The 10,886-nt window shown below is 37.2% G+C and overlaps 3 protein-coding genes across 3 annotated transcripts; 2 read left to right on the forward strand and 1 right to left on the reverse strand.

Annotated features, from left to right (window-relative positions):
* Positions 1 to 1,909: 1,909 nt before the first annotated feature.
* On the forward strand, positions 1,910 to 4,672 carry LOC116141871 (receptor protein kinase CLAVATA1-like). The gene is made up of 2 exons (XM_031427341.1): positions 1,910 to 2,791; positions 2,936 to 4,672. The coding sequence occupies exons 1-2, from the start codon at positions 2,023 to 2,025 to the stop codon at positions 3,988 to 3,990; spliced, it is 1,824 nt and encodes a 607-aa protein (XP_031283201.1). The 5' UTR covers positions 1,910 to 2,022; the 3' UTR covers positions 3,991 to 4,672.
* Positions 4,673 to 6,348: 1,676 nt separating this feature from the next.
* On the forward strand, positions 6,349 to 7,047 carry LOC116141829. The gene has a single exon (XM_031427302.1). It carries the CDS (start codon positions 6,349 to 6,351, stop codon positions 7,045 to 7,047), a length of 699 nt encoding a protein of 232 aa, XP_031283162.1.
* A 323-nt stretch (positions 7,048 to 7,370) lies between these two features.
* LOC116141874 (DNA-directed RNA polymerase I subunit RPA12) lies at positions 7,371 to 10,119 on the reverse strand. Its single transcript, XM_031427345.1, has 6 exons — positions 10,014 to 10,119; positions 9,484 to 9,625; positions 8,816 to 8,856; positions 7,914 to 7,988; positions 7,763 to 7,819; positions 7,371 to 7,677 (listed from the first exon to the last, which is right to left on the reverse strand). Exons 2-6 carry the CDS (start codon positions 9,596 to 9,598, stop codon positions 7,603 to 7,605), a joined length of 363 nt encoding a protein of 120 aa, XP_031283205.1. The 5' UTR covers positions 9,599 to 9,625; positions 10,014 to 10,119; the 3' UTR covers positions 7,371 to 7,602.
* Between the last annotated feature and the right edge of the window lie 767 nt (positions 10,120 to 10,886).

The raw sequence follows: 10,886 nt of genomic DNA on the forward strand, positions 1-10,886 counted from the left end.
CCCCTGAAACATAACTGTGAATGTGTCAATTATAGAGATGAGAGGAAATACTAACAGAAACACTCTTCGCCTCTTCTTTTCTCTGTTTCTCTTGCTCTCTTCATTCTTTAAGTGATCTTGATGCTCTGTTGAAACTCAAATCTTCCATGATTGGTCCCCCAAGGTTCAGGACTTAAAAGACTGGGAGCCATCATCTTCTCCCTCACCTCATTGTTCCATCTCTGGGGTTTCATGCGATGAAGACTCACGTCACGTGTGGTCTCTCTAGATGTGTAGTTTATGCCTCTCTTTGGTTCGATTTCGCCGAAGATTGGGCTGTTAAACAAGCTAGTGAACATCACAATTGCCAATGTTAATTTCAGCGGGGGACTCCCATTGGAGCTGGCGAACCTCACTTCGATCAAGGTCTTCAACATCTCAAACAACGTCTTCAGAGGCAATTTCTCAGGACAAATCGTTCTTGGAATGATACAGCTTGAAACTCTCGATGCTTACAACAACAATTTTACCGGTCCGCTTCCTACTGAGATTGTAAGCCTCAAAAATCTAAAACATCTTACTTTTGGCGGCAACTACTTCTCTGGCGAGATACCAGAGTGTTATCCAGAAATTCAGAAATCAACTACTACCACAGAGTCTTGGTCAGAATGGGATGCTCTTGACAGTCGATGTTTAATCAAACCACCTCCCAGGAAAGATTCCTCATTAATCGTTATGTATGCGAAGGAAGGAGGTTGAACTCATTGATTCTGATGGATAATTTCTTCTCTGGTCCAATTCCTGAAGAGCTAAGCGATTGCTGAACTCTAACCAAAATTCTAGCAAATAATAACTCGGTAAATAGAATAATTATTGCTGGAATCTTTAACTCGCCTTATGCGGAAATAACTGATTTAAACGATAACCGTTTATCAGGCGAACTTCCAGAAAAGATGTCAAGTGGTTCACTCGGTCAGTTGAAAATTCAAAATTGCCAACAATAACATCACCGGGGAAATCCCTTCTAGAAGCATAAATTTTCCGAAGTTCAGTGTTCTCTCTCTTGAAAACTACAGATTACGGACATTCCAAAGGAGATCTTCGATCTCAAGCTGATTTCGACGATAAATATAAGTTACAAAAACATTAATTTACGGGGAAATTCCCTCTTCCATTTCAAGATGCAGCTCTCTAACATCAGTTGATTTTAGTAGATGGGGAAATTCCGCGAGGAATTGCTAACCTGAACAACCTTAATTTCTCTAGTAACAAACTCACTTGTCCAAAACCAGATGAAATTCGCTATATGACGAGCTTCACAACTCTTGATCTCTCTTATAATGATTTTAACGGCAGTATTCCTGTTGGGGGTCAGTTCCCTCAAAATCACATATTGAGTTTAACTTCATTCTAAAGATGAATGTGGTTTTGCTTGTTTGTGTGGTCAGATTAATGTCAGTGCATGCTGAAAGGAATCCAAAAGGATACATATCAAGATACAAACAAATTAAATTTCTTATTATGTCCTCACCCCTAGATACTACGGTATCCCTACTTGTTTAAACCTTTAGCACCAGATACATATCTCTTCTCCCTCGTTAATTTATTCGACTGAACCTGACGTTAAAGAAGTTGCTGGAAGCTCCCACTCGGCACAGTCTCCACCAAGTGGCCACCAAGTCATTGGAGTAGAATTTAGACTGCTTGCCTGTGTACGTGGCAATTGCACTGCCATGCCAAGTTCTCTAAGCATCTTAATGAAAACAAAATTGAGTTGTAAAAGCGGTATTCTTTTTTATTCTCCAAAACACACGTAGTTTTATTCTTCTATTTCAAAGTTGCCCAGCCCACTTTACGCAATATCTAAAGCTGGGGAGGAGAATATGAATTTGTTCTCCGTTTCTACCAAATTCTCTAATAGTTTGCAGTTTTTCAGTTCTTTTATTAATTAGTTAGTTTGCTAATTTAGTTATGATTCTATCACGCTGTTATTCTCTTTACTGACGCTGCATTAATTGATTCTCTCTCTGAAGAACTAGAGAGATGAGAAGCGCTTCCAATATTGATCTTCACTTCCTAATTACTTTGATTTATTTACTATTATTATTCTCAGTTTGTTCTGCTTACAGTGATCTTGATGTCCTGTTGAAACTCAAATCCTCTATGATTGGACCAAATGGTTCAGGGCTCAAAGACTGGGAGTCATCGTCTTCTCCCTCAGCTCATTGCACCTTCTCTGGGGTTTCATGCAATGAAGACTCACGTGTAATCTCTCTAAACGTCTCGTTTTTGCCTCTTTATGGAGCTATTCTTCCCGAGATTGGACTATTAAACAAGCTCGTCAACCTCACTCTGAGCAATGTTAATCTCACTGGGACACTTCCTTTAGAGATGGCGAACCTCACTTCTCTCAAGGTCTTCAACATATCCAACAACGTCTTTAAAGGCAATTTCCCTGGACAAATCGTTCTTGGAATGACAGAGCTTGAAACTCTCAACGCTTACGACAACAACTTCACTGGTCCACTTCCGGTTGAGATTGCAAGCCTCAAATATCTCAAGCATCTTTCTTTCGGGGGCAACTACTTCAATGGAGAGATACCGGAGAGTTACTCAAAGATTCAGGGTTTGGAGTATTTAGGTTTAAACGGTAATGGAATGAACGGTAAAGTCCCAGCGATTTTGTCTCGGTTGAAGAACCTGAGAGAATTGTATATTGGTTACTACAACACCTTCTACGGAGGAATCCCACCGGAGTTTGGAGAATTGAGTGAACTACGAGTTCTTGATATGGCTTCCTGTAACATCTCAGGTAAGATTCCTGCAAGTTTAGGCTCTTTAAAGCACTTGCACTCATTGTTCCTTCAAATGAACCGCCTCACAGGTCATATTCCTCATGAACTCTCCAGTCTGACTAGCTTAGAATCACTTGATCTCTCATTCAATTCACTAACAGGAGGGATACCCGAGAGTTTCTCTGCTTTGAAAAATCTCTCACTCGTCAATCTGTTCAAGAACAATCTCAACGGTACCATTCCCACGTTTATAGAAGATCTTCCAAATCTTTATATGTTTCAGATATGGGAAAATAACTTCACACTTGAACTGCCTCAAAATCTTGGCCGGAACGGAAAGCTCAGAATACTTGACGTTACGTCGAATCACCTCACCGGAATGATTCCTCGGGATTTGTGCAAAGGAGGGAAGTTGCAGTGGTTGATTTTAATGAACAATTTCTTCTCTGGTCCAATTCCGGAAGAGCTTGGAGGGTGCAAGTCGTTAATCAAAATTCGAGGGATGAACAACTCCATTAATGGAACAATTCCAACCGGAATTTTTAACTTGCCGTCTCTCGAAATGATTGAGTTAGACAACAACTTGTTATCAGGCGAACTTCCAGAAAAGATGTCAGGGGGCTCACTCACTCAGTTGAAAATTGCCAACAATAAAATCACCGGAAAAATCCCTTCTGCAATCATAAATTTTCCGAATTTAAGTATTCTATCTCTTGAAAACAACAGATTTAACAGTGAGATTCCAGAGGAGATCTTCAATCTCAAGCTGATTTCGAGGATAAATGCAAGTAACAATAACATTAGCTGTGAAATTCCTTCTTCCATTTCTAGTTGCAGCTCTCTAACATCAGTTGATTTTAGTGGAAACAGTCTCTATGGGGAGATTCCGAAAGGAATTTCTAACCTGAGGAATCTCAACATTCTTAATTTCTCTAGAAACAAACTCACAGGTCCGATACCAGATGAAATTCGGTTTATGACAAGTCTGTCAACTCTCGATCTCTCTTATAATGATTTTAACGGCACTGTTCCTGTTGGGGGTCAATTTCTGGTGTTTAATCAGACCTCATTTGCTGGAAATCCTAACCTCTGTTTACAGAGCAACGTCACTTGCCACCAACAGTCGGGTCACAACTACACCACATCATTTGGTACTACAAAGTTTATGATAACAGTCATTGCTCTGGTCACTGCCTTATTACTGATGATAGAATGAGCAACAAGAGAGTTTCAGATAGAATATATGTAAAATAAGCGGGGGGGAGGAATAGTCCGTCAAATGAATTCATCCTTTCCCTGTAATTTCTCTTATATTTATTTGAAATAACAGATGTTGTCGTAGATTGGCCGTCTGGTTCGTAATTGGGTAAAATCTGAGCCCACCCAAACACAAATAAAATAACGAAATTTAAGCCCAGTCAGATCTGGTTGTCCGTTAAAGCCCATTTATCAGTAATGATTTTCCCCACATACCTTACGGGAAAGGCTAAAATTGGAAAATTCGAGAGAATATGGTGACTTTAGATCTGATTCGGATACCGACCTTTTTCTTGTTTATTGAGACACACGATGGGCCTTTATGTCATGATTTGACTTTATTGAGCTTAAAGGAAAGTTTTTCACCATGGCTAAGCTTAAATTTTATAAAACAACAGGAGGACGAGGCCGCCAAGATATCAATATCGTATCCTCCTTTAGATACGTGCTGTGGGATTTGTCTTTTTATTGTTAAAAGTGTGTGAATGTGGGATATATAAATAAAAGATTTATATTTCAGTATTCAACGGGGGGATATATAATAGAAGGAAGGCTTTGCTTCTGTTATAAAATTAATGGTCGGTGCGTACATGTGAGGGGTAGCTATCTACTCACGTCACTCCCATGATATTAAATGTGCATGTGAGACAATTCTGTGGTGCATGTAATGTGTGCTTTATAATTTATCTTCATATTATTAATTAATGCTATTCTGAGAAGAGGATACTGCCCTTCCCACTTTGGGTTGGAATTCCAGGTTTTGCTGCTGTCAAATGGTCTAAGTTATTGTAACACAAGGCGGCTGAAGCCACATTGTTATAATATATTTCAAGTATTGGTCCATTTCCATGGGACCTCAATTTCTTCTCAACAAAACAGACAACTTTCACTTTCGGTGCTATACAAAAACAAAATAAAACCTACCCATGCGTAGCCAAATGGTAACGGTGAACTAAGGGGACTGTAAATGATCCAACACATAGTTTCGGGTTTGATTCCCCTCATAATTCACCTAAGGGTTATGACGGTGAATTACTATAGGATAACTCATTCTAAAGATTAATTGAAATATACATAAAGTAGTCTGGATATCTCAGTTATTAAAAAAAAAAAAATTCAAAATTTTATACCGTATTTCATAAGTCATCCTTAAATTCTTGCAATTTTCGCCTGCCTCACCTTATTGGTTCGTAAATTTCACGCTCTCCTCATCAAACCCATAACATAAATATCATTGCTTGTAATTTTCTCTTGATAATTATTCGGTAACGTTACCCGTAGAACGAAATACCTCAAATTTTATTTTTAGGTGAATTCTTCAACACTCCACCAAAATTTTGTCCAATCACATGCATTGGACCCACCAATCATGCATTAGAAAATCTAATCATGCTATGTCAAAGTCTGGCTGATGAATCGCCACGTGTACGAAAACTACTAGCTCTCTCACTTTATTATCATGGGACCACCCTCCCTAAAATCTTTAATTAATTGCCTTACACATGAGGTCATCAAGACTAAAACAATCGCTAAAATCTATGGGCCCAATTTGATAGAAACGTGTATGGATGGGATTCTTGTCCTCTTTGTCTGACTAGACCAACTCCCAGGATCCCGAGGAGGGAATCAACGATCCTAATCCACCCAACGGCTATAACTAAAAATTAATCAGACGGTCCAGATCGAATCGGCGGTTGCCGCCCTACAGTGCCCCGGTCTTGGGACTTTGGGGTAGCCGACTGCAACGGTTGTCGGTAAATTAGGAGTAACTGCGACATTTTAATTAAATAAAAAGGAAATATTAAATAAGTAGCCGTTGGAGGTTTCTGCTCTATAAAAGCAGGTATTGAGTTGACATGAAGATTCATGAAAGTTTTTCTTTATATAGTAATAATATATCGCCTTAAACAAGGGCGCCTAGATCCTTTCTGGATCAAAAGTTGTGATTTATTAACTTCTTTGATCAATAGTTTTTCATATGAGTTAACCTTTCATTATCGTTTTCACAAAGTTTCTACCGTTTTCCTTTTCTATCTCAAGCACGGATTTGTATGTCTTTATCGTATAAGTTGTGTAAATTTTTGTTATTAATTATCAACTTTGTTGAAAAATCCGTCAGGATTTTCGTAGTTTAATTACACTCAAGTTATATAGCTTTATATAGAAAGAAGCTAAAAGCTTCAGGCGATTGATCGTGTTATTTTAAGATCATAGCGAAGCTAGTTTTCTTGTTTTTCTTTACTGCCTGGAATTGTGTTATATTTGTTGTATTCTATAATCGTTAAAAGTTTGTGCGTAGAGGTGTTGGGATCTGGATATGGAGAGTATTTTTTCACAATCTTCAACTGATCATCAATCAATCTTTCCTTACAATAAGCAGATGAAAAATCCAAGGAAAAACACTCGTTCTTTCAATTCCAAACCCGGTGAAAACATGCACAGAGGTCTTTTGTTAGCTCCTCCTCTTCTCTCATATTCATATCCTCCTTCCCATTCACTTCATAACTATCAGCATCAAAAGGCTCCACCTCTCCTTCCTCTACCAATACCCAACAATAAAACCCTTCACACCTCTCTCCCATCTCTGAGCCGGAATCTCTCTTGTCCTCCCACTAATAAAAAGTCCAACAGGACAAGAGACCAATCTCTGACCCCTAAGAAATCAAAACAACCCACCACCAAAAGACCAGAACAAGAGCCAAAGACAGATTTTTTAAAACCTGCTAAAAAACCAATAGCAGAGTCTTTGATCTTCACATCGGTCGACCCTTTAGGACCAGACCCAAATGATCTTCCTAAGAATGTATCTAAGGTTTTATGTGCAGGTATTGATGCTGTTAGTGGTTTTGAGTTTGAGAAGTTTTCAGGTTCTGGGTTTACTATATCTCCACCTCCAAGTAGCTTGCCTTTGCCTAAGTTTTCTCTCAGACCTAAGCTCATCAGTTGTAACGCTGAAGCTGCAGGGATTGATGCTGGAGCAACAGACAATCTCCGCCGACTGTTGCGTCTCCGATGAATTTTGTTTTCGTTTATGCAATGTTTGTTTGGTTGCTAGGGATGGTTGGGTTTTTTGGGGGTCTTTCGTGTAAATAAAGAAGCATGACAGGAGGCCGTGCTTCGTCTGTTGTATTGTAATTTTCTTTTTTTTTTTGGTCTTCTTTCCTCTACGTTTTTTATCATCGGGAAAGTTGGTGAATCAGATCACCCCTTGTGTTTTTGAATTGGGGTGACCAAAATATACATGTAAGGCTTTGGATTTTATTTTAATTTTGGAATAATAATACTCTTTTGTATTCAGAAATATCACAAACAATTGAACTTAAAATTTCTCTCACAAAATTTCGGGTAAATCATCTATATAGCCACATCCGATTTACCTGTCTGCGATTACATAAGAGTGTTTAATTACAAAAATTTTCAACACTGCAATACAGTTGAATTTTTAGATTTCACAAAATTTCTGTTAAAAAGTACAGAGTTTTGGCCTTCAATAAGTTAAGGACTTTTCCAGGCTCACAAAAGGCCCTTCTTGCAGCACATGATAGAGCAGAACCCTAACATAACTTGAGCATCAACTCTCTTGACATTGGAAACCACAACGAGGGCAAAGATAATGAGTAGTTTGTCCTTCATCTGCTGATCTTGTCTGTACATACGAAGAGACAGATTCAAAAGTAAGCCCATGTTCAACGCCGTGAGCATATAGGTTATGTGCATTCAGAGAAACTTACTTGTCTGGTTGAATAATGCATCTCTGGATTTTGACATTTTTCACAAGTCTTTTTGACCTGTCAAAACAAAATAAATATTAGAGAAATTTAAGGCAGATACCCAGAAATATCATACCTCTAATTTGTAATCAGTGTTTTAAAATGCAGTTACCTTGGACCATTGCACACTGTTGTCTCCACTATCCCCCTTATCGAACAGAGATATGCCCAACTCTCTTCTAATATCCTGCATCATGACAAGGGCACACATGTAAAAATTAATTCACAAAGGGAATGACATAAACACAGAGTTTGAGATACAAAGTCGAATTTAAAACCATAAATTCATTAATTCCAATGCAATTCTTTACAATTTAAAGGAGCATCTCAAACATAAATATTGATAGATAAGAGGAATTTGCAGAATATCCAGAAACAGACCATCAACAAGCAGATCCTAGAACCAATCCGAAAAGAACAATATCCATGGACACAACTTTCATGATGGAGTCACAAGCCAACTTGAAATGACTAGCCCAACAGTTCATGCATAATATGTCTTTATTTCTTATGGCATGTTTGACATAAGAAATAAAACAGACTTTAAAGGTAGGGAATTTAATTACTGTAAAATTTGATTGAAAACAGAAAACATAAAACAAGTTTATGAGATAAATTTGTACAAGACAAAACAACTCTCTCTTCAACATTTCAACTGACAACTTGATTATGAGATAAATTTAGTCACTGTAATAATTGATTGAAAACAGAAAAGATAAAACAAGTTTATGAGATAAATTTGTACAAAACAAAACAACTCTCTCTTAAACATTTCAACTGACAACTTGATTAATTGTTGTTAACTAGTCATTCAGCCTTTTTTTTTTCTGGCAATAGATATAGCTTAATCACTGTTTTTCCCACATTACACATCCGATTCATCCAAAATCCTGACTTCTTAAAAAATTTTAGTTTTATCCCATATACACATTCACTTTTGTAGTAGCAGCCCACAAAATAACAATAAACCATCAGCAGAATTTCATAAGTATCAGCAATTTGTTAAAGGCATACCTCAGCAGTAACAGTGTAACATATTTCTTTGTCAGCAACCTCTGCAAGAATGATAATCAATTAAGCAATGCAGAAAACCATTTAAGAAAACAGGTACAATAATATATGAAGAGATTTTATGCCTACTAAACAGAAATTTCGTGGAAACAAAATCATCCATGAACTAAAGAGCTACTGCATTTGAACCTATGGTATCAAAATGAGAGGAACACAAATGCAGACAGAAGTTCCAGCATATAATTTCAAAGAGTTGAGTCATCTTCAAGATGTGATCATTAAACAGAAAAACTAGTCCAGTTACCATCCAATGCACACTGACCTAAGAACAAATTAGATAATTTTAAATAACTTGTCGAAAGAATTACATGATTACATATGGACCAATTAATACAACTTTTCATACGTTAAAATGTATGACAACAATTATCACAGTGCAATCAAACATCTACCTTACTAAACAATTCTATGGCACACTTCACAGTTTTTTATTTACTATTCTGTGACAAAAATAAGTTGCCTGTTTGACGTCAAAGGGTTTGAACCAAGGACCTCAATGACTTTCATCAATGAAGTTTAGTTACGCTACAAACATAATAGAGAGGGACACGAACGGAATTCTAAAACCAGTAAACAAATTGATATGCAAGCTCATTGCTCTATGGCCATACCTTTGGCGTTTCTCTTAAATTTGCACAAAGGACATGTGGCATACTTTGGTTCCAACGATAGCATTGTTCCACAGAAGTTGCAGAACATGAAATCACGTCGTTGAGAACATGCCATGAGCTACACCTCAAACAAAAGGTTGAACTGCGAGAGTTTTATACAACATAGAAAACGCTAAAATTCACATACATTATTCAACCTAATTAAATGTTCTAAACAAACAAAGAGAAGTAAAACCAGAGAAACACGATAACGACATAGATTCTAAGCATTACAGTCATAATCGAAGTGATAAGCTATGTATAAACTAAGCTATATTTTCTTTCTCACGTGAACTAAGCAATCAAAATATCAATACGTTGAGATATGAATAATAAAAAAAAAAAAAAAAAAAAAATAAGCATAGTTAATTACAAATATAATTTCAGAAATCATAGTTTAACTGAACGAGATAAAAGTGAAAGAAGAAGGCCGATTCAGAGGAAGTTTCCAATAACGATATTATGTTATATGATTAAGTTTGAAAAACTACCTCGATTTGAATGTCTATGAAACTCTCTATATTTGCAGATGGTATAAACCCTAAGACAATAAATCTTGGGGCTTGGGGCTTTGTACTGGAACAACTTGATTGTGGGTTATAACGCCCAAATAAGATCCACCATAGGCATAATTATCTTTATGTCCTCCAAATTTATCATACGTCATTCAGCTACAATATTTTTCCGTCTCTTGTCAACTCTTTATTATTTTTGTTTAAGGCAAGGTGTCCAGGCCAGGTTACGTTTAAACAAGGAATTAATCCTGAAATCATATGTATATACTATTCCCAATTTGTCTTAATTATCTGGGTTACCCATGAATGGGTTTATCAACTCTTTCCCTCATGAGATAATTCTTTTACTCATGAATCGAGGTATGAATTTTAAATCTGCATAACATATTGTTTCTGATAAATATAAGAGTAAACGACATATTCCCACCCAAGGTTTGACAAAATCCTAAGTTGGGATCCCAAATTCCATTTATTCCAAATTCTCACCCTTAAAATAACAATGTTAATAATTTTTAGGGTAGTGAGGGTGCAATTACCATAATACCCTTAATCCTAAATTAATAAAAAATTTTAACCCCTAAATTACTAAAATTATCAAATTAACCATCTTATTTTGAAATTACTTCAATTACACCCTCAGTGACTGTGCACCGTCTCGGTTTTCACTGGATTTGGGCTGTTTCCGATGGTGAAACCCCTTGGTCACCTCCATCACCTTCCCCATTGTCCGTCGTCCAAAACCCCTCTGGTTCTCGACTCATTGGGCCTTCCAATCGTCGGTGCCGTCAAGCTTAGGTTTTCGTCATTCTTCGCTGGATTCCGGCAACGAAAATGCAATTGGACATCACC

This window comes from Pistacia vera, unplaced genomic scaffold (genome assembly GCF_008641045.1).
Source record: "Pistacia vera cultivar Batoury unplaced genomic scaffold, PisVer_v2 Contig400, whole genome shotgun sequence".
Taxonomy (NCBI): domain Eukaryota; kingdom Viridiplantae; phylum Streptophyta; class Magnoliopsida; order Sapindales; family Anacardiaceae; genus Pistacia; species Pistacia vera.

Bases quoted from the DNA above. Each gene is read 5' to 3' on its own strand.
- LOC116141874 (XM_031427345.1), bottom strand. From the start codon at position 9,598: ATGGCATGTTCTCAACGACGTGATTTCATGTTCTGCAACTTCTGTGGA. The intron at 8,857-9,483 runs GTATGGCCATAG...TCATTCTTGCAG, and splicing joins ATTTAAGAGAAACGCCAAAG to AGGTTGCTGACAAAGAAATA. The intron at 7,678-7,762 runs GTAAGTTTCTCT...TCGTATGTACAG, and splicing joins TGCATTATTCAACCAGACAA to ACAAGATCAGCAGATGAAGG.
- LOC116141871 (XM_031427341.1), top strand. From the start codon at position 2,023: ATGAGAAGCGCTTCCAATATTGATCTTCACTTCCTAATTACTTTGATT. The intron at 2,792-2,935 runs GTAAGATTCCTG...ATTCACTAACAG, and splicing joins GGCTTCCTGTAACATCTCAG to GAGGGATACCCGAGAGTTTC.
- LOC116141829 (XM_031427302.1), top strand. From the start codon at position 6,349: ATGGAGAGTATTTTTTCACAATCTTCAACTGATCATCAATCAATCTTT.